This window comes from Vipera berus (genome assembly GCF_964194415.1).
Source record: "Vipera berus genome assembly, chromosome: 17".
Lineage (NCBI taxonomy): Eukaryota > Metazoa > Chordata > Lepidosauria > Squamata > Viperidae > Vipera > Vipera berus.
Window position 1 is genome coordinate 6,601,330 of NC_138220.1, and position 27,910 is coordinate 6,629,239.

Sequence of the window (27,910 nt, forward strand, 5' to 3'; positions counted from 1 at the left end):
GCTTCCTGTACCGCTGTTACCAGCCCTTTTATTTTATTTTATTACCAGCCCTTTTATTTCATTTTAAACGCGACTTCGAATGACTAGGATCGCCTCGCCTTTAGCGGAGAAGCGGCGAAGGAAAAGCCTGCCCTCCGGTGGACGCCTGTGGTCACTGCAGCCTGCGTCCACAGGCTAACCCAGGGCTCTTCAAACGTGGCCCTTTGAAGACTTGTGGACTTCAAATCCCAGAATTCCTCTGCCTGGCTGAGGAATTCTGGGAGTTGAAGTCCACAAGTCATCAAAGGGCCACGTTTGAAGACCACCCCCCCCCGATCTAGATGCTCTAATTTTTGATCCGCGCCCTCTTTTCAGTCAAGCTCAAGAGGGCTAGAAACACAAGGAAAGCAGCCTTATCAATTGAAACGATCAATATTTAACAGCCGAGCGAGTGAAGGGCTGGCCGTTACCAATTTCCAAGCGGGGAGGGGACTTAAATTCTTAAGGGGTGCAGCTGGTGAACCCTGAAAAAGAGACCCTTTCCTGCCGGGTGTGTCTTGGTCTATGCGATAGTCTGAGCCTCCCTCTTCCGAAGCAGGCTACCTTTCCTTCGCTCTGCTCTGCTCCTCAAGCCTTGGGAGGGCGGGCGTGGGATGCGAGGACTCCTAAATGCAGAGAGATTAAATCCTTCCCACGAAAAAGGGCTTTTTAACACGATCTTAACTCGCTCACCTTTTCTAAAAGGGGGAAAAAACACACACAAAACCACGTTCTGCGCTGTGGGGCCAGGCCTTCCGAGCTTCACTCCCCACCCCACCCCGCCACAAACCCGACTGGACTACAAAGCCACTGCTGCCTGGGGAGAATGGGAGCTGTGGTCAGGGCCCTGCAGAGATTGACTGCCGCTTCCGGCCGCAGCCGGAGACGGGGTTGGCAAAAGAGCAGAGCCTCCACGTCCAGGGGCGGGATACCAGACGTCATTCGAGAAAAGAAGTTGAGGTTTCCGGGGAGGGGGGGGCACCTGTCTCGAGACTGACCAGCGGGGCAAAAAAAAAAAAAAATGACACAGCCCCGTACAAAATGCGTCTTCCCCACGTTCCCGGCTACCCCGAGGTCGAGAGAGAGAGGACATTTTGGGAATGTCAAGAGGGAGAGGAAGAGGAGGAGGAAGAGGGCAGTGTTTCGGGAGGCTGGTCCTTTGCTGGGGAAACCTCGCACTCCTGTCCAGGAGCGGAGACCGGCTCCCAGCACCAGTGGTCCACCTTGGCCTTCAGGCCTGCCCCCTCCTCAGGTCCACCGGCGTCTGGCCCGGGCGGCCCACCGGGCTCCTCTGAGGCGGTGCCGCTGTCTGGAGATATCCCCTGCTTCTTCTCCTCCTCCTCCTCCTCTTCCTCGCTGGGGGCAGAAGGGGCGGCCAGGAGTCCCCCTTGCTCTTGCAGGGGGGGCCTCGTCTTGAGCCCCACGGCCTTCAGGATGCTGTCCATCCGCTTCATGTAGTCCAGGTGACCGTTCACCTGCAAGGGAAGGCAAGGTCAGAGCCTCCTCGCCTGCAGCAGCGGGCTATCTACCCCTCCCTCCCTCCCCCAGCACGTCCGGACCTCTGGTGACCCCTCTTAATCTGGGGAGGGGGCAGCAGCGCCCGCCCCCCCAAAAAAGCGCGGCTCGCAAAGTTAGCCCGTTCCACCACCAAACACACACACACCCCCACGGAAAAGCCGGCAGGGCCACCCTCGATGGATTTCTCCTTCGTTAAACCCTTCGGTGGTATATCGATAGATTAAATTAGGTGAAAGCTGCGGTCAACACGTTTCGGGGTTCTTGGGGATACCGATTTGGTTGAATCTTGGTTTCTCCCCCCCCCCCGCTTTCACAACCGAAATTAAAATTAATTGAAGCAGGCGGGACTCTGCCGGAAAGAAATCTGTCGTGTGTCCCGGTTGGACGGCTCTGAATGTGGAGGAGGACGGCGGCTTCTCCCTTTAAAAACTCTTTTTGCTGGCCTGCAGAACGTAGGGATAGGCTGCCCCTATTCGTGGAGGCTCCGCTTAGGTCCTAGATCTAAGACGTGCCGGCAAAACCCACTTGGCCGTATGCCAAGAGGAAGCAAAAGCTTCTCGGCATCTGGAGATCCTGACTGTTGTCCTGAAACGCCAGGAGGAGGTTTTGGCCTTCCTGGTTTCCTGATCCCGGACTTTACCAGGCAACCCGGCACGACAGACGATTCTCCTGCCTTCTGCTCTTTTCTTGCACTTTTAGCGAGTCCGGAGCGTTAATTAAAAAACCTGTCGGAAGCCCCAGTGATCTTCCGATGCCAGCAGTGACCTCAAAGGCGGCAGGGAAGCAGATGGCCTTGAAACCGACCAAGGTTTAGAAGCAGGAAATAATCCTCAGAATTATTATGAGGGGGGTGTGTGTGTGTATAAAGGCACCACCTGGTCCTGGAATTCTATTCTGTTCTGTTCTGTTCTGTTCTGTTCTGTTCTATTCCTTTCTTATTCTATTCTGTTCTGTTCTTGATTCCTATTATTCTATTCTATTCTATTCTATTCTATTCTATTCTATTCTATTCTATTCTGTTCTGTTCTGTTCTGTTCTGTTCTATTCTTTTATTCCTCCTATTATTCTATTCTATTCTGTTCTGTTCTATTCCTTTCTTATTCTATTCTGTTCTGTTCTTGATTCCTATTATTCTATTCTATTCTATTCTATTCTATTCTATTCTATTCTGTTCTGTTCTGTTCTATTCTATTCTTTTATTCCTCCTATTATTCTATTCTATTCTGTTCTGTTCTATTCCTTTCTTATTCTATTCTATTCTTCATTTCTATTATTCTATTCTATTCTATTCTATTCTATTCTAATTTCATTCCATCTCTCTTTATTCTATTCTATTCCTCATTATTCTATTCTGTTCTGTTCTGTTCTATTCCTTCCTTATTCTATTCTATTCTTCATTTCTACTATTCTATTCTATTCTATTCTATTCTATTCTATTCTATTCTATTCTATTCTATTCTATTCTATTCTATTCTATTCTATTCTATTCTAATTTCATTCCATCTCTCTTTATTCTATTCTATTCCTCATTATTCTATTCTGTTCTGTTCTGTTCTGTTCTATTCCTTCCTTATTCTATTCTATTCTTCATTTCTATTATTCTATTCTATTCTATTCTATTCTATTCTATTCTATTCTATTCTATTCTATTCTATTCTAATTTCATTCCATCTCTCTTTATTCTATTCTATTCCTCATTATTCTATTCTGTTCTGTTTGTTCCATCCCATTCTATTCTATTCCTTTCTTATTCTATTCTGTTCTGTTCTGTTCTTCATTCCTACTATTATTCTATTCTGTTCTGTTCTGTTCTGTTCTATTCTAACCTCTGAACCTCACAAGATCTCTATAATTTCTTCCCATCAACTTACGACGGAAGACAGATCCACGTTGATCATCCGGCGGTCATCCAGGCAGATGGGCTGAAGTCCTGCCACGCTCAGCTGAACGGATGACGTGCGGTAGACAAATTTCAGCAGCCAGTCTCCCCTGAAGGAGGAGGAAGAAGAAGAGAGGGAGGAATGGGGCAGGAATTCACCTGTCAGCTGGAGTCTGGAGAACATTTGTGGGACGTGGGGCTGAAGTCTCACATCGGAAAGGCTGCCAGGCAAACGCCAGAGGCCAGGACAGGCTGAGATGTAATCTGCAGCAATGGCAACAGAGTGCCAAGGCCACAGTTCTCTCTCCGTTCACCCAAAACTGTCCACAAATGAGATTTAAATCCCAGAGCCTTCTTGATTCTACTCTGCCAGGCACTGGCACACACGTTAAGCGCTGTTGTGCATGCAGTTCCGAAACTTTGGGATATAGTTTAGTCAGGGAAGGGGGGAGGATACTAAATTTAGAATAGAATAGAATAGAATAGAATAGAATAGAATAGAATAGAATAGAATAGAATAGAATAGAATAGAATAGAATAGAATAGAATAGAATAGAATACAATACAATACAATACAATACAATACAATACAATATGGAATAGAATAGAATAGAATAGAATAGAATAGAATAGAATAGAATAGAATAGAATAGAATAGAATAGAATAGAATAGAATAGAATAGAATAGAATAGAATAGAATAGAATAGAATAGAATAGAATAGAATAGAATAGAATAGAATAGAAATACAGAAATGTGATGAAAATAGAATAGAATGACATAAAGAGGGAATAGAATAGAATAGAATAGAATAGAATAGAATAGAAATACAGAAATGTGATGAGAATAGAATAGAATGACATAAAGAGGGAATAGAATAGAATAGAATAGAATAGAATAGAATAGAATAGAATAGAATAGAATAGAATAGAATATATGGAATAGAATAGAATAGAAAATATGGAATAGAATAGAATAGAATAGAATAGAATAGAATAGAATAGAATAGAATAGAATAGAATAGAATAGAATAGAATAGAATAGAATAAATAGAATAGAATAGAATAGAATAGAATAGAATAGAATAGAAAAGAAAGAATAGAAATACAGGAATGTGATGAGAATAGAATAGAATGACATAAAGAGGGAATAATAGAATAGAATAGAATAGAATAGAATAGAATAGAATAGAATAGAATAGAATAGAATAGAATAGAATAAATAGAATAGAATAGAATAGAAAAGAAAAGAAAGAATAGAAATACAGGAATGTGATGAGAATAGAATAGAATGACATAAAGAGGGAATAATAGAATAGAATAGAATAGAATAGAATAGAATAGAATAGAATAGAATAGAATAGAATAGAATAAATAGAATAGAATAGAATAGAAAAGAAAGAATAGAAATACAGGAATGTGATGAGAATAGAATAGAATGACATAAAGAGGGAATAATAATAGAATAGAATAGAATAGAATAGAATAGAATAGAATAGAATAGAATAGAATAGAATAGAATAGAATAGAATAGAATAGAATAGAATAGAATAGAATAGAATAGAATAGAATAGAATAGAATAGAATAGTTGGAAGGGACCTTGGAGGTCTTCTAGTCCAACCCCCTGCTCAGGCAGGAAACCCCATCTCAGGGGTCCCCAACTTGTGGGCTACAGCCCGGTAGTGGGCCACGATCTGGTGGCCACTGGGCCGCAGGACAGGCTGGCCAGTGCACGCAAGTGTGCGTGCACACCCACCCACTTACACTAGCGACACAGCCGCGGGGTGCGAAAACAGGATACCGTCCCTCGGGACACAAAAATGGGCCACTGCTGCACCTCGGGGCACGAAAACGGGTCATCACCACTGTGGGGCGCGAAAACAAGCTGCTGCCACACCTCAGGACACAAAAATGGGACACCGCCGGGCCTCGGGGCGCAGAAACCGGGTCCTACACCACGCAAGGATGGGGCAGGGCTAGTGAGTATCACGAAGCCGCTAGTCCCCCCCCCCCCGTTTGTGTCGCACGCGAGCTTGCGGCCTTGTGCACGCACACACATGTAAAATGCTTCCTCCCTCTTTCGCTCCGGTCCGTCAATCGAGAAAGGTTGGTGACCTTTGCCCGACACCATTCCAGGCCAATGGCTGTCCAGTCTCTCCTTCAAAGCTCCCAGTGTTGGAGCATTCACCACTTCTGGTGGCAGGCTGTTCCGCTGGTTACTTGTTCTCACTGTCAGGAAGTCTATTCTCATGGGTTACTTTCCCTCCTTGATTAGTTTCCACCCGTCGCTTCTAGTTTTAATCTTGCCAAGATTAAACTTCCCAAATTTAATCTTGCTAAGATTTAAAACCCTGGCAACGTCAGCTTTAAAGGAGCCCGGGGCTCTTTCCTGGAAGAGCGCCGAAGTCACAGTGGAGGGTGCAAACGTGAAGAGCGATTTGCAAGAAAATCAGGAAACGTCCTCCAGGAGGAAAGGAAGAAAGGAAGGAAGGAAGGAAGGAAGGAAGGAAGGAAGGAAGAAAGAAAGAAAGAAAGAAAGAAAGAAAGAAAGAAAGAAAGAAAGAAAGAAAGAAAGAAAGAAAGAAAGAGGAAGGAAGGAAGGAAGGAAGGAAGGAAGGAAGGAAGGAAGGAAGGAAGGAAGGAAGGAAGGAAGGAAAAGTTTATTACAGGGAGGGAGGAAGGAAGGAGATGAGAAAGGGAGAAGGAAGGAAGGAAGGAAGGAAGGAAGGAAGGAAGGAAGGAAGGAAGGAAAAGTTTATTACAGGGAGGGAGGAAGGAAGGAGATGAGAAAGGGAGAAGGAAGGAAGGAAGGAAGGAAGGAAGGAAGGAAGGAAGGAAGGAAGGAAGGAAGGAAGGAAGGAAGGAAGGAAGGATCACGTTGGCTGGGTACACGCCACAGATAGGACCAACTATACCTGCAGAAGCCATTGATGATCTTGCCTGACACGACTTTGGTGATCCGTTGCCAAGGTTTGGGATCGCCTTCTACCGGGGCCCCCAACAGGACCACGTTTTCAATGATCCCTTCGCAATCTGAAACAGAGGCCCCCCCCCACTTTCGAGATCAGCCCGGAGGCATCGCCGAAGGAACCCGGTGAGCCTCAGATCCCCTGCAGTGATCCAGCCCTGCCCCTTGGGAGGGAGGCCGAAGTCTAAGCCGCTAGAAAAATGGGATCCCCTTCTCCTCTTTCGGTCGCCCTCGCTCGGGAAGAGCCGAGCCAATGATTGGTGCACTGGGCTGGGCTGGGATCAGCTGCGTTAAGAGGGATCTGGTGTTATTCCTTTTCCCTGTCTTTCCTACGATGACCCAGCTGAAGGGAAACACGGGGAAAACTAAAAAAGGAAGCCCCATAAAATAAGCTTGCCAGATGCCGTAAGGCGGAACTCGAATCCTGGCCCTGCGGGATCTTAAAACAACTGACTTCTCCCGTATTCCAGATTTATTCAGCGTGGCTGTTTTGTTCATGTTTGCTGTCGGGTTATCGCTTTCCACTTGCTGTGCTTAGCTTCCTGCCCGCCTGAAGGAGGCTTCTGCCTTAAGAACAACAGAGCTGGAAGGGACCCTGGAGGTCATCTAGTCCAACCCCTTGCTCAGGCAGGAGACCCTAAACCATTTCAAACAAACGGCTGTCCGGTCTCTTCATAAAAACCTGGAGCATTCACCGCTTCTGGAGGCAGGTTGTTCCACTGATGATGATGATGATGATGATTAATAATAATAATAATAATAATAATAATAATAATAATAATAATAATAATAATAATTATTATTATTATTATTATTATTATTATTATTATTATTTGGAAGGGACCTTGGAGGTCATCTAGTCCAACCCCCTGCTCAGGCAGGAAACCTTATACCATTTCAGACAAATGGCTGGCCAGTCTCTTCTTAAAAACTTCCAGTGTTGGATTATTCACAGCTTCTGGAGGCAGGTTGTTCCACTGGCTAATTGTTCTAACTGTCAGGAAGTTTCTCCTTAGTTCCAGGTTGCTTCTCTCCTTGACTAGTTTCCATCCATTGCTTCTTGTCCTGCCTTCAGGCACTTTGGAGAATAGCTTGACTCCCTCTTCTTTGGGGCAGCCCCTGAGATACTGGAAGGCTGCTATCCTGTCCCCCCTCTTCCTTCTCTTCATTAAAGTAGACCTACCCAATTCCTGCAACCGTTTTTCATATGTTTTAGCCTCCAATCCCCTAACCATCCTTGTTGCTCTTCTCTGCCCTCTTTGTAGAGTCTCAACATCTTTTTTCTACATCGTGGTGACCAAAACTGGATGCAGCGTTCCAAGTGTGGCCTTACCGAGGCCTTGTAAAGTGGTATTAACACTTCACGTGAAAAGACGGGCCATGAAAACAGAACTCCGAGATTCAACCCAGGATTCGCAGACACAAGCTGCAGGTTAGTTATCCTGGAATCGCAACAAGCTGCAGATTAATTCATGCTGGAATCGTGACGGTGTCTGTTGGGATGGAAAAGCTGGTTTACCACCCCCCCCCTCCGTTTCTCTCACGGGCTGCAGACAATAAGAGCAATGGCTACCAAGGCAACAATCCGGGGTTAGAAACCCGAGAAATGCAGAAGCCAAATACCGTCTCTGTGTGTGTGTGTGTGTGTGTGTGTGTGCTGAGGAAAACTGCCTCCTACAGAACTGACCCCCAAAGCTCCTTTCCTCGGCACGATATAATGAGGCCGGCCGTCCCGACGGTGGCAGATTTTAGTTAGGCAAGGAAGACGGACAAATCTGGGTCTTCAAGAAGCCAGAAGGATGAAGGAGATACGCCCAGGGCATCCAGCATCTCTAAAACAATTGTAAGGACTTAATTCTTCCTCTTTTATTTTGCCAGCCATGGAAAAGGGGGTGGGTGGGAGGAAGGCGGGGGGGGGTCAACTTCAGAGCAGGAACCCCAAAACAGGATTGTGTCTCTCTGGGTGTGCGCGTTTGTGTAGCCTGTCCTACCTTTCTCCTTGGCCATCTCCTGCAGGCAAAAGTAGATCACTCTAGCACCAAGACTGAAGCCGACCAGCGTCACGGGCCGTTTGCCCTAGGAGGACGGGAGAAAGACAGAGACTTATGAGGCAAGTTGTCTTGTCTTTCATTCAGAATCTAGAGCTGGAATTTAATTTAATTTTTTTAAATTTTATTGAATTTATATACCGCCCTTTCCCGAAGGACTCAGGGCGGTTTACAGGGTATAATTTTTAAAAGATTAATACAAAAATTAAGACCATTTTAAAAAAGATTAAACTAAGTCCCTGCAACATGTAAAACCCCAGAGGGACCTTGGAGGTCTTCTAGTCCAGCTCCCTGCTCAAGCAGGACATACCATCCCGGACAAGCGGCTGTCCAGTCTTTTCTCAAAAAAGCTTCCAGTGACGGAGCACCCATAACCTCTGAAGGCAAGCTGTCCCGTGTGGATATGCCTTCCAAGAAGCCCTGTCAAGCCAGGTCTCTCAAACTTGCCCACTTTTAAGATGGGGAGACTTCAAGAATTCCCCAGCCAGGAATTCCGGGAGTTGAAGTCTCCCCAACCCCCCCCAAAAAATAAAAAATAAAATCTTAAAACGGCCAAGGTTTACACCAGGGTTTGGGAGGGGGGGGGAAGAGGGAAACAAACTTTCTTCCGCCTACCTGCTGCCGGCTAAGAAGTATCTGGGCCAAGTGTTTTCCGACCTCGGCGGAGCGATGGAGACACACGCCCCAGGGGTTGTCTATCACACCGGCCACGGCCAGCAGCGAAGCAGGCCAGGTGAGGGCTGTCACGATCCCTGGAGAGGAGGCAGAGGAAACGGGGGTGGGTGGGTTAGCATCGGAAAAAAACATCTGGAGGACGAGGTGTTCAGGGGAGGAGAATTCAGATGTGGGCATCCATCCGTGAGTGCCGACGCTTCGTTCTCATTATTAGAGACTTTTCAGAATTGAACAATGCCAGGATGTTCTTTGAACTGTCTCCTTAGTCGGAACCATGACATCTGTGAAGTGTGGGGCTACAGCTGCCAACATGCCCAAAGGACTAAGCCTATTATGTGTGGGGGGAGAAGGGCCACTGTGCCCCCTCCTTTTATTATTTATTTATTTATTTATTTAATTAAATTTTTATACCGCCCTTCTCCCGAAGGACTCAGGGCGGTGAACAGGGCATATCTTAAAACTACAAAAATACAAAAGTTAAAAAAGAATTAAATTATTGCCCACAATAAAAACAATAAAAATATATATAAGTATTAAAACCCTAAGTAATTCCCCATCAGGCCAGGCCAGCTTGTTCAAATGAATGGGTCTTTAACCCGCGCCGGAAGGAGCGGAGATCCGGTGCCATCCGGAGCTCAACCGGTAGCTGATTCCACAAAGCCGGAGCGCCCACAGAGAAGGCCCTCCCCCTGGGGGCCACCAGCCGACATTCTCTGACTGGAGGCACCCTGAGGAGGCCCTCTCTGTGGGAACGCACGGGGCGGAGGGGAGTCGACGCCGGCAGCAGGTGGTCCCCGAGGTATTCAGGACCCATGCCATGTAAGGACTTAAAAACCATCACTAAGACCTTGAACCTCACCCGGAAGACAACTGGTAACCAATGCAGCTCGCGGAGCAAAGGTGTAACATGGGAGTACCGGGAAACTCCCAAGACAACTCTCGCGGCCGCATTCTGTACCAGTTGGAGCCTCCGAGTGGTCTTCAAGGGAAGCCCCATGTAGAGAGCATTGCAATAGTCAAGACGAGAGGTCACGAGTGTATGAGTGACCGTACACAGGGCATCCCGGTCTAGATAGGGCCGCAACTGCCGCACCAGGCGAACCTGTGAGAAAGCCCCCCTAGTCACGGCTACTATATGATCTTCTAAGGTAAGCCGTGCATCTAGGAGGACTCCCAAGTTGCGAGCCCTATCTACGGGGGGTAAAAGCTCACCCCCCATAGAAAGAGATGGAACATTTTGAATGTCCCGGGATGCCGGAATGTACAGCCACTCAGTCTTGTCAGGGTTGAGTTGAAGTCTGTTCCTCCCCATCCAGACCCGAACCGCCTCCAGGCAACGGGACATCACAGCGAGGGCATCACTGGGCTGGTTTGGGGTCGAAATGATAACGGAAATGTAAAGTAGAAGCAGGTTCATCCTCGGACAGGAGAAGGAAGAGTTGGTCCTTCCTTGGAGACAGCAATAGCAATGGTCCTTAGACTTATCTACCACTCCACAGTGCTTTACAGCCCTCTTGGTGGGGTTTACAGAGTTACCACTTGCCTCCCCCCCCCCAACAATCTGGGTCCCCACTGTACCGACCTCAGTAGGATCTGAGTCGACCTTGAACCAGCCAGGATCGAACTGCCGAACTGCAGGCACAAGTAGCCTGCAGTACTGCCTTCTAACCACTGGGCCAGCACAACTCGGGGATGCCAAGAAAACCCACCTAGGTCAGAGGCCACCAACATTTCTCAATTGGAGGACCGGAGGGGAAAGAAAGGGGAAGCATTTTAAATGTGCGCGTGCGCCCACGGGGCCGCGAGCACGTGTGTGACGCAAATGGGGCAGGGTTAGCGCTTGCGTGATACTCACTAGCCCTGCCCCATTCTTGCGCGGCACAGTGCCCTGTTTCTGTACCCTGTGGCAGGGTCCCATTTTTGGTCCCCACGGTGCGGTGATGTCCCATTTTCGTACGCCGCAGCACGGTGGCATCCCATTTTTGCACCCCGCGGCACTGCTGCAGGTGGGGTGTCTGTGCACACTGGCCAGCTTTTCCCACGGCCCAGTGGCCAGCAGCCCGCAGCCCACCACCGGGCCGCAGTCCACAGGCTGGGGACCCCTGACCTAGATAGGCTGGTGAAGTCACAGAAGATAGAATAACCGGATTGGAAGGGACCTTGGAGGTCTTCTAGTCCAACCCCCTGCTCGAGCAGGGAGATCCTAGACCGTTTCAGACAAATGCCCCCAAGTTGGGCTCAGCTGGAAAGAACCATGTTGTTTTTTTCCACCCTAAAGTAAGGCCGTGTGGAGATTGAATTGCTACGATGCCTGCTAGCCTCTATCGCTAATCAGCTTGCCATGGAAAAAGGGGGGAGGGCTAGAGAGGGAAGGGAGGATACGGAACGCCACGATGCCATTCATGGACCACGAGAGCCTGCTTCACGCCAAGGTCCTTGCTGCGGGTGCTCGATGGAGAAGGGAACGGTTCCCGTCACAAAAAGGAATTATTATCGGACAACGTGAATACTTGGGGGTGGATGGGGGACAGGCGGGGCTTGGACATCTATTCTTTAACTCTGCAAGCTTTGCACGGGAACCCCAGAGCCGGTTTTGCTTCTTCGGTTCTGAAACGCTGGAGCCGATAAAAGTTTTGGAGACTGCTTGGAGGCCGCGTGGCCTGGAGGGAATCCTTCGGTTGCCTCTGCTCGTCGGGACTTTTGACGGGCCGCTCAGCCCCTCACTCACCTGCCAAGACCGTGTACTTGAGGGCCTCCTGGGCCACCAGGTTAACCAGCCCGTTCCACAAGGCGTCCAGGGCGCTGCCCAGCTCCAGTAGGTACTTGGATTCCCAGGCTAAGCAGTATTGCTCCTTGGACTGCAAGAGGCTGCTCCAGGGTGCTGTGAAACTGCCTGTCGAGGGAGGAAGGACGGAGACAACGGGGTGAGGGCAGGCTGCAAAGGAGGCCTCTCGCGGCCGAGGCTCAGGGGTCGTTCCTGAGGGCAGAGGGGCAGAGCCTTGAGGGAGCCAGCCTGAGTCCTCAAAGATGTGGCAGGCCAAAGGAGCATTCTTAACATAATAGCAAAAGCCCTTAGACTTATATACCACTGCAGAGAGCCCTCTCTTGAGCTGTTTACACAGCCAGCCCCTTGCCCCGCAACAATCGGGGTCCTCGTTTTACCGACCTCGGAAGGACGACGGAAGGTCGACCCAACTTTGAGCAGGTCAAGATCGAACTCCTGGCTGTGGGCAGAGTTAGCCTGCACTGCTGCATTCTAACCCTTGCGCTACCGTGGCTCTTAATGCAACGTCCGATCAGCTACAGCAATAGCAATAGCCCTTAGACTTATATGCCGCTTCACGGGGCTTTGCAGCCCTCTTTAAGCGGTTTACAGAGTCAGTCCGTTGCCCCCCCAGCAATCTGGGTCCTCATTCTGCTGACTTTGGAAGGATGGAAGACTGAGTACAACCTTGAGCTGGTCAGGATCGAACTCCTGGCTGTGGGCAGAGTCAGCCTGAAATACTGCATTCTAACCACGAAGGAAGGAAGGAAGGAAGGAAGGAAGGAAGGAAGGAAGGAAGGAAGGAAGGAAGGAAGGAAGGAAGGAAGGAAGGAAGGAAGGAAAGAAAGAAGGAAAGAAGGAAGGAATAGCACTTAAAGACTTATATACCGCTTCACAGGGCTTTACAGCCCCGTCTAAGCGGTTTACAGAGTCCACCCGTTGCCCCCCAACAATCTGGGTCCTCATTCTGCCGACCTTGAAAGGACGGAAGGCAGCGTCAGCCTTGAGCCGGTCGGGATCGAACTGCCAAACTGCAGGCAGCGGGCAGTCAGCAGAATCAGCCTGCAGTCCTGCACTCTAACCACTGCGCCACCACGGCTCCTTGACTGACGCAGCCGTCAAAAGGAGCAGAAGCAGAAAGACAGGGAGGGGGGCGGTTGGGGGGGAGGAGAGCTGAGGAAATCTCCGAGGGAGGGAACGAATTCTTGCCACGGGGAGAAATAGAATCCAGCACGGGGACTCCTCCGCTTAACGACCACAACTGAGGCCAAAATGTCTGTGGCTAAGCGAGACATTTGTTCGGTGGACTCTGCCCCGTTTTCCGGCCCTCCTGGCCGCAGCTGTTAAGTGAATCCCCGCAGCGGCTAAATCAGTAACGACGATTGTTCAACGAATCTGGTTTCCCCACTGACTTTGCTTGTCAGAAGGTCGCAAAAGGGGATCACCGATATGATGGTTCCAGCACTCTATCCCTTGCTACAGTGGTCTAACCGTCACAGATATGACGGTTCCCAGGTGCCGAGTGTCTGAATCCGTGGGGATGCTGCAACGGCCCATGTAAAAACTGGGCGTAATTCACTTTTTTCCAGCACTGCTGTAACTTCAAACGGTCACTAAACAGACTGTTGTGAGTCGAGGACGACCTGAACCTCTGGAGGAGCCACATGTTCACTACAGCAGAGGTCCCCAACCTTTTGGGCATCACCAGGGACCGGTTCCGTGGAGAGAGGTTTTTTCGCGGTCTGGAGGGTGTGTGGTTTTGTGTGCTGCCTGCATCTCACGGATGGGGGCTTGGCTTGTTTGTGCAGACAGGTTGCTGGCGTGCCGCGGCCCCGTACCGGCCCATGGCCCGGGGGGGTTGGGGACCCCTGGACTACAGGTTTTAAATCTCTCTACTGGGATAAGACTCCAATTAAGGAGGAGGAGGAGGAGGAGAATCCCCAGCTAACCCCAGGTGAACCCTGGGGCAAATGACAGCTGTCCATCTCCTGCCCTGTCTTTGACACGATTCCCTCTCCAAGGCCATTCGCATCCTCCTCCCAGGAGAGAATTCTCTGCACGTCAGGAGGCATTGACCTCAAAACAGGGGAACCAAAGGGTGCGAAAGTTAAAAGTCAGCATGCTTGCGGAAACAAACACAAAGGTGAGTCGTTTTATGGCCGAGTGGGTTATAGAGCAGCGGGTGAGGTCAAGCGAGGAAAACAACACACAGCAACACAGGGAAAGTCAAATTTGCTACCCAGGGCCAGGCTGCCGTTTGGGGAGCGAGGAGCTTGTCAGGTCTGCCGTCTTCCGGTTCGCGCCTCGCTGGCATCCTGCTGTCAAAGGCTAAGGGGGGGTGGGAGCACGGGAGGGGGATAAACAAATGGGCAACAAACCCGTGGCAGTTTAGGTAGTCCTCGCTGTAGAACAATTCGCTTAGTGACTGTTCAAAGGTACCACGCCGCTGGGAAAAGTGACTTACGGCGGTTTTTCGCGCTTGCGACCGCTGCAGCGTCCCAGTGGTTGGGCGATTTACATTTGGATGCTTGACAACCGACTCACGTTGACGACGGTTGCAGTGTCCCCGGGTCACAACGGGGGGAAGAAACGTCGTAAACCAGGGCAAAGCTCACTTCACAAAATTTCTTCCTTAGCGACATAAATTTTGGGCTCAACCGTAAGTTGAGGACTACCTGCGTGTGATGGGAAATTGGGGGGGGGAGGGGGGAAACGACAGCTTGACGAAGAACAAAGAAGCTCGGAATCCATTCGTGCCGGCACTTACGGCCCTGCACCCTGAGAAGGGATGTGGATCACCCCAAATCTCCCAGCGAATCTAGACGAATCTTCATTGGCTGAAGACAGACTGGGCATGGGGAAGAGGGGAAGACTTTTGTATCCTTTTAGCGTGGGAAACTTAGTTCTAGCCTGGCTTTCCTGCAGCTAGCAATGTCTAGTAAAAGAACCAAACTTAGTTCTAGCCTGACTTTATCTGTAGTAAAAGGACAAACATAGTTCTAGCCTTTTACGTCTCTAGTAAAAAAAAAACCAACAAGTTCTAGCTTGACTTTCCTGCAGCCAGCAATCTCTAGTAAAAGAACCAGACTTAGTTCTAGCCTGACTTTACATCTCTAGTAAAAGAACCAGACTTAATTTCAGCCTGACTTTACATCTCTAGTAAAAGAATCAGACTTAGTTCTAGCCTGACTTTACATCTCTAGTAAAAGAATCAGACTTAGTTCTAGCCTGACTTTACATCTCTAGTAAAAGAACCAGACTTAGTTCTAGCTTGACTTTACATCTCTAGTAAAAGAACCAGACTTAGTTCTAGCCTGACTTTACATCTCTATTAAAAGAACCAGACTTAGTTCTAGCCTGAGTTTGCATCTCTAGTAAAAGAACCAGACTTAGTTCTAGCTTGACTTTACATCTCTAGTAAAAGAACCAGACTTAGTTCTAGCCTGACTTTACATCTCTAGTAAAAGAACCAGACTTAGTTCTAGCCTGACTTTACATCTCTAGTAAAAGAACCAGACTTAGTTCTAGCCTGACTTTACATCTCTAGTAAAAGAACCAAACTGGTCTGACAGAGCTAAGAATATTCAGAACTGCAGAAATATTTAGAAAGTTGGAAAACTTTTCTCAACGAAAAGCAGCCCCACATTCACCAACGGCGATCGGGACAATGAGATTTAAAAAATAAAAATAAAAATTAACGTTTTGATACCCACCGTAATTTGGCCTGCAGACTCTTACCGTATTTCCCAGCAGAAAGCCAGCCGGTGATGGCAATGGTGATATGAAGCTGCTTCGCTTCGGTTAAGGGAAGGAATTCGAATTCTTCGATGGCCCCTACACGCTTTTTCATCTTGTACCCTTAACGGAGCAAGCGTGAACACAAATATACAGTTAATATAGTGGGGGTTTTTTTGACTCTTCAAAATACAGGCCGTGGTTCGCCACAGCCTTCTCCAAACCAGGACCTTGAGACCACACCCTGCCTGTAATGATGTTAAAAACACACCCACACACACACAAAAAACATCTTTACGGTGGACCAGAAGCCACTGTGGAATTTTTCTGCGTGAAATACAACCAACAGACTGTTAACAGAAGATTTTGAAGTTTAATTTAGCTCTTGCTTTTACCTGTTAACTATGTTCTCTTCTAGCAGATAGATGATGTCAAGCTAAGTGGGCTACTGGTATACGTGAGTTGGTATAAATAGTGTTCTAAAAGGTAAAGGTTCCCCCGCACACGCGTGCTAGTCGTTTCCGACTCTAGGGGCCGGTGCTCATCTCCGTTTCAAAGCCGAAGAGCCGGCGCTTGTCCGAGGACGTCTCCGTGGTCATGTGGCCGGCATGACTAGGCGCCAAAGGCGCACAGAAACGCTGTTACCTTCCCACCGGAGCGGTCCCTATTTTTCTACTTGCATTTTTTTTACGTGCTTTCGAACTGCTAGGTTGGCAGAAGCTGGGACGCGTAACAGGCGCTCGCTCTGCTACGCGGCACTCGGGATTCGACCCGCAAAACTGCCGACCTTCTGATCGACAAGCTCAGCGTCCCAACCCACTGAGCCACCGCGTCCCTTTTAAATAGTGTTCTAGAAATGTAAAAATTGTGGGCCTGGTTTGCAAGGGGGGGGGAATAGTTGTTCATTCTGAAGTATATTCTGAAGCAACGGATGGAAACTAATCAAGGAGAGAAGCAACCTGGAACTTAGGAGAAACTTCTTGTCTTTTAGAACAATTAACCAGTGGAACAACTTGCCACCAGAAGTTGTAAGTGCTCCAACACTGGAAGTTTTTAAGAAGAGACTGGACAGCCATTTGTCCGAAATGGTATAGGGTTTCCTGCCTGAGCAGGGGGGGGGTGTTGGACTAGATGACCTCCAAGGTCACTTCCAACTTTACTATTATGATTAGGATTTATTAATATTCAACTGGGGGGGGGACAATTTATGTATATTGACTGTTTTGTTTTGTTTTTCATTTTATGCTCTTTTTTGGGTAGCCTTGCTTTCATTTTGTATTTTTTGCGGGGAATAAAAAATAAATAAATTCACATACGCGCAACAGAATATCTGCATCACTACGACAGCAAGAAAGTGGACTGGAAGTGGACTTTTGATAGCCCAGCTCTTGTCCAAGATCGCAAACGTTGTTTAGCTAAAATCAAGAGACTGAGGCTGGATCGTTAGTTTTCTGCCCCGTTGAACAAAACGGGCTTGAAAACCAAATTCCAGGCTGAAACCAGCATGGTGTGTGCGTGTGTGTCACCCATGCTGAGAAAAGAAAAGCTGGCCTTTACCAGCCATCTGTCTCCTAGCATGGCCTGATCCTGGTTTAGCAAACCAGAACCAGAGCAATATCAGTGGGGATCTTGGCTAAAAAGATGGTTTTCAATCTTTATCAGACACCGGAGGGATCGGAGAATTTCTCCCCCAAGCTGCCAATCATGGTTTACCTCAGCGGTTTACCTCAGCGGTTTACCTCAGCGGTTCCCAACCTGGTGTAGGGTTCCCTGCCTGAGCAGGGGGTTGGACTAGATGACCTCCAAGGTCCCTTCCAACTCTTGTTATTTTTGTTATGGGTGACTTCTGCCCAGTTAACACCAGGGCTGTTTTCCTCCTCGTCCTGAGAGCCTTACCGACCAGTCCGGCCCCAGCAGCGCCAAAGAGCGAACCGAGAATGGCCATCCCGGCTACCGACCCCAAGGCCGTGGCTCCAGCGGTTCCGATGATGGCCGCTGCTCCCATTCCCACCAAGGGGGCAGCCAGACCCCCGGTCAGGCCTAAAGAGAAAACAACAGGATTTGCTGATTCAGCGAAGCATATTGATCAGGAAAGATGTTTGGCAAAAAAAAACACACAAAAAAAAGGCTAAAGTGAGAATTAAGAAATTAGATCAGGGGCCTTCAAAATTGGCCCTTTGATGACTTGCAGACTTCAACTCCCAGAATTCCTCAGCCAGGCACGCGTGCCTGGCTGAGGAATTCTGGGAGTTGAAGTTCGCAAGTCATCAAAGGGCCAACTTTGAAGGCCCCTGAATTAGATGAGGGGATTTACCAGAGGGAATATTTAAAAATTAAACATCTGTTTCAATACGGTTAAAGAAACAGAAAGGTTTTGGATATAAATGGAGATTACTTTAAGAGGGATGAGCCCCTCAAGTAACATAGAATTTTTTTTTTCTTTCTTTTTCCCTTTGTGTTTTGTTTTTTGACACGAGAAATATGGGATGGTTTATATAAAAGAAATGTTTTCTGGGGTTTTTTTTCGTTTTTTTTTAAGATATGAGAAATGTAAAAGTGTTGGGATGGATAGATTATATTCAGAACAAATATGGGACTAAAAAGTTCCATTTAGCTTAGGAGTAGATTTTAGTGGGATATTGTTATTGGCACTTTGTATGTAGTTATGTTAAAGGGGAGTTAAAGCACATTATGAATTTGGTTAATTGTATATTATGCATAATTTTTATTTAGAATATGATTATTGTAACTATAATCCTGTATTTAGCTCTGGGAAGTGGGGGGGAAGTGGGCGGGTTTGGGGTGGGGGGGGATTTGGGGATATATTGTAAAATTTTGTTTTTGTAAAACTCTTTAATAAAAAAAAAGTGTTGGGATGGCTTAAATACTTAAGTGTGACTAATTTGGAGAAAATCTTAGCCAGTAAGAGTGCTTTGCCTATTGTGGGGAAAACAAATTGAAATAAGAATTCTGTAAACAGGATCTATGACGGGGCAATCGAGATGACCAATTAGAAAAAAAGCTTTATATTTATGTGGTTATTATTTGCACGCGGTCCCTTTTTGTGACCTTCGGACAAGCAACGTCAGCGGGGGACGCCAGATTCACTCAACCACCTGGTTACTAACTTGACCCCCGCAGGGGTTCACTTAACGACGGTGGCAAGGAAGGTCGTAAAATGAGGCAAGGCTTACTTAACGACTGCCTTGCCTGAGCAACAGAAATTTGGGGCTCCCTTGTGACCTGGCCAAGGCTCACCAGCCTAATTGCTGGGGAACGATGAGGCCGGGGTCCGCCATTTGGGGGTGGGGGGTGGGAAGGAGTGACCGAAGACCCCGCTTACCAATGACCGTCCCTCCTCCTACAGTCGCCAAGCCAATCAGCAGGTAGCGCTTCAGCCTCTTTCTTCTCTCCTTCTTCTTCCGCTTGCCTTCGTCCATTCTTTTGGGGGGAGGGGGGGAAAGATGGTGACAGGGAAGAAGAAAGAATAACGACTTTCTCTCCTAATAGCCAACAGACCCGTATCGTAAGGTCCCCGCCCTCAGCTCTTCTCCCCAGGAAAGCAAAACTCTCCAAACAGCCCGTCTTTCCAAAGGACCTTTCTTTACTGACGGAAAGTGATTGCAGGGAAGCAAGGCGGCATCCGAAGTTTCCGCAGCAAAGCATTAAGCTCAAAACCCCATTTCCCTAGCCCCGTCCCAACGGCCCAGTTCATCGGGAGCCGATCCGCTGGTGCAAAGGTGAGGTGGGCACTTCGAGCCGAAAAAAAGGTGACAACTGGAGGACGGCGGGGGGGGCTTCTCTGCCCCCCCGTCCTTGCTCGCCGGCAGGAGTTAACCCAGATGGCCCCCGTGGGCTTTCCCACTGCTCCCCATTTCCCACGCAGATACATCAAAGCCGTCGAAGAGAAAGCAGATACAATTCAGGAACATCTTCAATCTACATTCTCCCCCCACCCCCTCGGTACCGAATGGCGGCATTCCCAGAGGGACCAAACGCCTTCCCTCTGCTTTGTATAGCTCAGCGGCAAATACAAACGCGTTTTTCAAGCTGACAGCTATCTGAAGGTAAAAGATAAAGGTTCCCCCGCACATGCGTGCTAGTCGTTTCCAACTCTAGGGGCCGGTGTTCATCTCCATTTCAAAGCCGAAGAGCCAGAGTTTGTCCGAGGACGTCTCCGTGGTCATGTGGCCGGCATGACTAGATGCCAAAGGCGCACGGAATGCTGTTACCTTCCCACCGTAGTGGTCCCTATTTTTCTACTTGCATTTTTTACGTGCTTTCGAACTAGGTTGGCAGAAGCTGGGACGAGTAACAGGCGCTCACTCTGTTACGCGGCACTCGGGATTTGACCCGCCCAACTGCTGACCTTCTGATTGACAAGCTCAGTGTCCTAACCCACTGAGCCACCACGTCCCTATCTGAAGATACAACTGCCCAAACATCTTAGGGAAATAATTCACGCGAGCGAGATTTGAACAACTCGACACAACAGTCAAATGTGGGAGATTCCACTCTGTGCCCTATAATGGACGTCTCTGCATCTGGGGAGCCACAAAGGTGGAGGAGCTGGCTCGTGTCCTATTTGACTGTTGCCCATATAAGAGGGTGACAGACAGGTACCTTGGCCTATACAAATGACCCGTTGGGACCCCCATATCAAAAAAATTTACCTTACGTGCGGCCGGAAGTTGAAAATTACATTTAACACAGCACAGTACCTGAGCGAAATGGTTCGGCCGAGATCGGCATAGGTGAGACTTATTGGGGAAGATTGTAGAGGGGGATAGAAAAAAATCATTTTATCCTGTTTTATCTATCTACCTCTTACATTGCCGTGTCTGATTCCAATTTCATTTTAAAAATGTATTTTGTCCCAATTTAATTTTTAAATTGTATTTTATTTCTATTTTATTCTAAACTGTTTTAACCAATTCCATTTTAAATTGTATTTTATTTCTATGTTATCCTAAACTGTGTTTTAACCAATTCCGTTCTAAATTGTTTTTACTGCATTTTTAGCATAACACATGCATTTGGAATTCCGCACCTTGATATGGCCCGTGGGCTAATCCATCAAGTAATTAATTAATATAGCTCAGCCAGACCCAAAAGGGGTTTGTCTTTCGGTTCACAAAATGGACCCATCAGAAATGGACGTCTGATACACGAAAGCAACTTACCTGTTGGATACCACCTATTTCCTAAGCGGCTTGTAGGACAAAAACAGCAAATATGAAAGTTAGAGAAAGTCAGGCAGTTCACGAGGCATGCATTGCAGGACAACGGGTTACCGTGGATTTCGTTCACACCCAGCGTTATTTAAAAAAAGGTAAAGGTTCCCCCGCACACGCGTGCTAGTCGTTTCCGACTCTAGGGGCCGGTGCTCATCTCCGTTTCAAAGCCGAAGAGCCAGCGCTTGTCCGAGGACGTCTCCGTGGTCATGTGGCCGGCGTGACTAGACGCCAAAGGCGCATGGAACGCTGTTACCTTCCCACCGGAGCGGTCCCTATTTTTCTACTTGCATTTTTTGTGTGCTTTCGAACTGCTAGGTTGGCAGAAGCTGGGACGAGTAACAGGCGCTCACTCTGCTACGCGGCACTCGGGATTCGAGCTGCCAAACTGCCGACCTTCTGATCGACAAGCTCAGTGTCCTAACCCACTGAGCCACCGCGTCCCCTAATGTTATTTAGGTAAGCACTAATTTCAATACGATAAAAGCTGGAAAGGCTCAAAGGAGATTAAATGCTTACAAAAGCCAGGGATAATTCCCCATTATTATTTTTTTGGAAAAATCCTGCCAGCAAAATTAGTCTTTTTCCCCCCCTCCGGGGTTGCAGACAGCTTTTAAATAAAATGGAGGAAGGAGGGATTAAAATATGGAGCTTTTAAAATTGTTTTCTTGCAAAAAGGGAGGGCCAGGTTGAAGATGATTTTGACTGCACTTGCTTATGTACCTTAGCTCTTGGTGAAAAAATATATTTTCAACCGGGAACAGCTATGTTTCTTTTTAGTTCTCTTGGGAAGAACAAGCCGGAGAAAGGAAAGAAAAGGGAACACAGGGCAAAATGCCACCTTTTGCCCTTGAGATCCGAGTTCCGGTTTTAACTTTTTTGAAAAACAGCAGCGCTTTTATCTGCTCTGATTAAAATACAGCCCTATCTGCAAAAGCCAAATATTTAAAACACATGCATTTCATTTTTTTCTCTCCCCCAATTGGTGGCTGCGCCTGGTGAAACATCGCAAAGGTCTGGGAGAAACATACTCCGATTCCGCCTCTTTTTCCTCCTTCAGACATTCAAGGAGATAGTCCTCTGCGTCTTCCAGTTCTGCCAACGGGATCCTCAGCAAACAGGCCATGTGGGAGAGAAGCACCCGCATGCGAGCATCGTAGGAGCCTAGAGGAGCAGGGCAGGAAGAGGGAACACGTCAGAACTGCCATCTTCGGCTTGATGGTTCACTGGCACTCTGCCATCGGTCTTTGGAGAGGGGCGAAGGAAACGGGCAACTGGCAGGGAAGGGGTAGAGGGGGTCAAAAGGCAGGAGGGCAGGACAGGCTTAATGGAAACCTGAGGTGCGAGGACCAGCTTGTTCCAGTCTTCAAGGACACGGAGCCTGAGAAAGGAGTGCGAATTGCACCAAACACCCAAGTGGTTCCCAAAACACCTATGCGGCACGTTGTTGGTCAGGTCAGGAGGAAGCGGAAAACTTTGCGTGGGAACTTTAGTTCTAGTTTGCTTTTGCTGACACCACTAATCCTGGGGTCCCCAACCCCTGGTCCGTGGAGTGGTAACCAGGCCGCGGCATGCCAGCAACCGGTCCGCACAAACAAGCAAAGCCCCATCCGCGGGATGCAGGCAGCACACAAAACCAGGCCCCCTCCGGTCCGCGGGAAAAAAACCCTCTCTCCACGGAACCGGTCCCTGGTGGTGCCCAAAAGGTTGGGGAGCTCTGCACTAATCCTTAGTAAAAAGAATCTATCACAAATGGAGTCGAGGGTCATTCTTCCCTGGAAATCTAGCTGGGGCAAGCCTGACGGAGCATTTAAGCAGGTAGTCCACCCCGACGTGTGTTCCCATCCTTGAACGGAGGAAGGAGAAAACTCGCAAAAATCTCTCCCCTGGTCCTTAGGGCGAGATGTTCCGCTTTGTCTCCCCTAAGAGCTAATAATAAAAAAAAATAACCGAAGGGAGAAAGGAAAAAAAAAGCAGCAAAACAAAAACAAAAAAACAGGCTGTGAAAATCACTTACCATCCTTGAGAGAAAATGAAACCAGGTCCTAAAACGAGAGAGAGAAAAACGCGGGAGAAAAGGATGAGGATTTTAAAAAAGAAAAGAAACAAGAGGCATTCCCCCACAAGTCTGACGTTTGGGTCAACTGGCAAGAAAGCAGCTCTTGAAAAGGAGAAGGAGAAACGGTTAAAGGCTTCTGCACGGCCCCTCCGTTCTCAGAGGTGCTACGTTTCTGGGGGAGCAAAAGGAAGCGAGAGAAGGGCGCTGCCTTCTACGGTTGCTTTCGAAGAGTGTCGCGCGAGGGTTCGATTCAGAAAGGGCCAACGCCAGAAGGTGACCGACTCACCAGCATCATGGCACCGGGCCGATCCTTCAGAAGCGTCTCGCTCAGAAGGATCCGAGCGAAGGTCTCTGTGCCTTCACCCCCTAGGCCTCCAGCAAAGGCCAGCATGGATGGCATCACGGCATCCGGCAACTCCAGCCAGCTGACCAGCTTCTCCACCACTCCCGTCCTGTAGGCACTATGGAAAGAGGCCCGAGAGAAACCAGTCCCGGCGTGGCGTATGGCACACACAGCCCCGTTCACGCTCACGTGTGGTGCACGCTCTTCGGTCTGGAAAGGGCGGCGTTGCTTCGGGGAACCAAAAAAAAACCAAACCCCTATTCCAGACGGTCCTGGACTTACCACAGTTCATTCAGTGACTGTTCGGTTTTACGACGGCGCTGGAAAAAAAGGGACTTGGGACCCTTTCTCAACACTCATGACGGTGGCCGCATCTCCACGGCCACCTCGTCAAAACCCAGACATTCGGCAACTGACTCGTATTTGCAGACAGCGGTGGGGTCCGTGTGTCACTTCTGCAGCCTTCGGATACACCCAGTCAGTGGGGGGGGGCCAAACTCACCCAACAACTGTGTTGCTAACTTAAGAACTTCACAACTGTTCACTTCACAAGTGTGGCGAGAAAAGTCGTAAAACCTCACCTCACAACTGCTTAGCCTAGTGACAGAAACGTTGGGACTCCGTTGCAGTTGTGAGCCGAGAATTACCCGCGCAGGTATACAAATTGTGAGCCAGCCAATCCACCCGTCCTCATCCTGCACATATCAAACCTTCCCTGCGGGCGTGAAAGGAGCCCGGCTTGCAAACAAGGACATCCTAACATTGTTTAGCCTTAACCGCCCGCCAATCGCCTTCCTCTTCTGCAAAGCGCTAAGCCAACCCTGGCCTTTTCCATTTTTTTGCACAGGCATAAATCTCTCTTTTTTCTATCCGAACCAGGCTGTCAGAATCCATTTATATTTCATTTCTAACTATCTCCTCTGTGCAAAAACCAAATCTCACCTTCCCCTGGATTCTGCCATTCCCAAGGGGGAGAGGATTGTTATCTTTCCTTTCCCACGATGGACTTGCCACCTGGAGATTGGCTGATCCGGAAGTGGCTGAATGAACCGTTGGGGTGGGGTTTGCTTTGGGGACCCTTTCAAATTATCGATCTGTAAGGGAATCCCTCAGATCCTATTTCTTAGTGAAAGATCCTGCTTGGAAAACCCTGTCTCCAAGAGTTCTACTTTCTTAAGAGGTGGGGTTGAGGTGGCTTCTGACGCAAGCTCTCTGTCAGAATCCATTTATATCCCCATCCATAAATGTATGTCTAAAATATTACGCCCCTCCCTGGATTCTGCCATTTTCCCTGAGGGGAGAAGAGAAGGTGTTTATTCAGCCTGCCTGTAGGCTGTCTTCAAAGACCAGGGGAAAACCTTTTGAACTGAGGACAACAAAGGGAGGGAAGGGAGAAGGAGATCTGGTTCGTATCTCCATTTGAATCTGAAAAGGAAGGAGGCAATAGTCCTAAAGGCACGGAAAGATCCCTCTTTCCCACAAAAGGGTTTGACACCTAAGTTAAATTAATGTGGGTCTGACCAAATGGGTTTGAGGGGAGGGGGTTGAACCGGGAACTCTTTATAAAGTATCAAAGCGTAACACAATGCCAGATCCTGTCTTGTATTTCCACAACCGATCATGTCCTAGTAAAAACTCCTTTTGGACAAGACCTGGCTCCAAGAGTTCTTTATTTTCCTAAGATGTGGATTGGGGTGGGTCCTGACACTCTCTTTCCTTTTTGCCTCCGACAAAGAAAAAATATATATCAATAATCAATAATCCCAGGAGAGGCCAAACTAATTTTCTCAAGAGCTGGCAGAAAAAACCCGGCAACCAGGCCACTCACCTCTCCTCCTGATCAGGAAACAGTGAGGCCAAGGAAACGGCACAGAGAGCTGCGTAGGCGTATTTCCCCGGCTCACCCAACCGGGCGCCTGGGCCTGTCCGTGGCCCCGGCTCATCGTCTTCCTTCTGCGGCTGGCTTCTCCAGGGCCTCCAGCCTGGATCAGCAGACATGGCCACCTGTTCCTGCCATAGGACACAAAAGCAGCCCAATCAGAACGCAAGAAGAATCTCTGCAATCCTCTCTCAGCATCCTTTACTTGGCAGGTGGGTCAGCAAGCGGGATGTAAAAGCGACGGTAAACCTCCCTCCTTCCTAGGAATAGACTGCTTCTTCCGAGGGAGGCTCCAGAACTCAGCTGCAGCCACGCAGCTCGGATTCCAACTTCCTAAAGATGACCAGGGGGCTGGAGGCTAAAACATATATGAGGAATGGTTGCTGGAATTGGGTCGGTCTAGTTTAATGTTCAAAATCTTGAAAGACGATGCAGTAAAAGTGCTACATTCAATTTGCCAGCAAATTTGGAAAACTCAACAGTGGCCACAGGATTGGAAAAGGTCAGTTTACATTCCAATTCCAAAGAAAGGCAGTGCCAAAGAATGTTCAAACTATCGCACCATTGCTCTCATTTCACATGCTAATAAAGTTGTGCTTAAAATCCTACAAGCTAGACTCCAGCAGTATGTGGAATGAGAACTACCAGAAGTACAGGCAGGATTTCGAAGCTAACAACAACAACAACAACGTTTAATGAAGAGAAGGACCGGGGTGACATGATAGCAACTCTTCCAATATCTCAGGGGCTGGCCCAAAGAAGAGGGAGTCAAGCTGTTCTCCAAAGCCCCTGAAGGCAGGGCAAGAAGCAACGGATGGAAACTAGTCAAGGAGAGAAGCAACCTAGAACTAAGGAGAAACTTCCTGACAGTTAGAACAACTAACCAGTGGAACAGCTTGCTGTGAACGCTCCAACACTGGAAGTTTTTAAGAAGAGACTGGACAGCCATTTGTCTGGAATGGTATAGGGTTTCCTGCCTGGGTTAGACTAGATGACCTCCAAGGTCCCTTCCAACTTCATTATTATTATTAAGTCGATGGACTTCTGAAAAAACTATACAGAAGAGGCAAAGCGAAGAGACCGCTACCAACATTGCCCTCTTTGCAGCTGCAGAAATCTCAAGGTAGACTGCCCCTGTGCCCGAAGGCTCCATTGCCTTCCCAAAGGCAGTCCCCAGGCATCGCTTGATTTTGTTTCAGTTTGCTGAGGGAATGAACCCATTTCCCACTTTTTCTCAAGAGAGCGTGCCCAAATGGGGCGAACGGGTTGTTAAAAACAAACAAGGACCGTTAAAACGAAGCAGGTTTAGTGAGTTTTTCATTGAGACGGTTCACCCTTTGGGGTGAATGCAGCCAAACAACCCAGCTTGTTCCAGCTTGTTCCAAATACAGGTAAGCAACAGGAGATGCTCACGAAGGTCTCCCAGGCGCAACTGCTCAGGAAAAGAGCACCCCCAGCCCAGCCTACTCTACCTTCCCCTCTTAACCAGGAGGAAGGGGACAAGGGGAGCAGCCAATGGAATTGCTCCCCTTTGCACACTTGACAATTCATCGTTTGTCCTCTCTGGCTTTCCAGATCAGAGGCGTTGCTAACCAGCTGGAGGCAGATAATAGCCCTCGAAGCAGCCATTAACAGACGGAATAATAAAACAGTAAAATTCCAAGTTACTGGATGAGAGAATGAACTTTCGTGGCCTCAATTCCTCCCTGGGATGGCTGAGCTTCCAGGACCAGGATCTGCTTCGCTTCTACTTTACCCCACCTTCCACCTGCCTTTTCTTTCGCATGACCTCAATCCAGGAAGTCAGAAACGTTTCCGATAGGGATACCATTCCGTGTCCTCAGAGCATAAAAGCTCCGGAGCATAAAAGCTCCTTTAACAGATCCAATGACACCGCAGGGGAAATTCCTGATCATGAGAAGGCAGTTTTTTGGTTGTATTTTTTTTTTTTGCTTTTCATCAGCAGTCTTTGATTGTTTTGAAGGGGATGCATGAGAAGCAAACTTACATACCAGGGAAATTTCTGACCTCAAAGCACGCGGTTTCCCCTTTTATTTCCAGCAAGCATGTGCGTTCAAATGAACTCGTGACATTCTCACAGATGACTTTTCCAACTTGCTTATGCTTTCAGACCTGGTTGCCTGGAGGTCATTTTTGTGTATTTGGCCAATTGCAAGCCGGTCAGACTGGCCAATTGCAAGCCGGTCTCCGCTCCTCCTGGCTTTGAAGAACCACGCATTTCTTTCTGTTCCTGGGAATGCCGATGTATTGATTTATAAAATTTGTTTTATTTATACATTTTATTTTCATAGAGAACATTTATTTGGCCGCCCACCTTACCATATAGGGTAACTCTGGGCGGCTGACCGTTACATCTTAATTCAAACATAAATGTTTGAATTTCCTTAATGTAATTTTAATTTTGGTGATGTTTGAGTTCATAGCAAGGTTTGCCGGCTTTAGATTATTTTTATACCGTATTTCTGTAACAGCCACTTGTGTTATCCACTTCCTGGTTCTGTACACGACGACACAAAGGAACTTCTTACCTAACTCATAAAAACCCAGCATCTTTCCCCCCCTCTCCATTTCAGTCTTGGAAGTCTTATACAATCTTGGGACCAGAAACCATTTCTGCCAGTCATGTTTCTGAACCTGACTGATCTTGAGGACTAGTAACTCTATTAGCATGGCTATGTCCTGAACTATAGCTAGGACAGGATCCTTACCAGCAGTCTTTGCAAATCGGGATATGGTAACTTAATATTTGCAGCGGATTGTGCCCAAACCC

The 27,910-nt window shown here is 48.0% G+C and overlaps 1 protein-coding gene across 1 annotated transcript; it reads right to left on the minus strand.

The window, feature by feature from the left end:
- TMCO4 (transmembrane and coiled-coil domains 4) lies at window positions 1–27,339 on the minus strand. Its single transcript, XM_081341487.1, has 14 exons — window positions 26,788–27,339; window positions 25,069–25,250; window positions 23,184–23,358; window positions 22,856–22,883; window positions 21,870–22,002; window positions 18,948–19,045; window positions 17,501–17,644; window positions 15,608–15,727; window positions 11,834–11,998; window positions 9,046–9,182; window positions 8,374–8,458; window positions 6,330–6,447; window positions 3,408–3,525; window positions 1–1,493 (listed from the first exon to the last, which is right to left on the minus strand). Exons 2-14 carry the CDS (start codon window positions 25,236–25,238, stop codon window positions 1,122–1,124), a joined length of 1,863 nt encoding a protein of 620 aa, XP_081197613.1. The 5' UTR covers window positions 25,239–25,250; window positions 26,788–27,339; the 3' UTR covers window positions 1–1,121.
- Window positions 27,340–27,910: the final 571 nt, after the last annotated feature.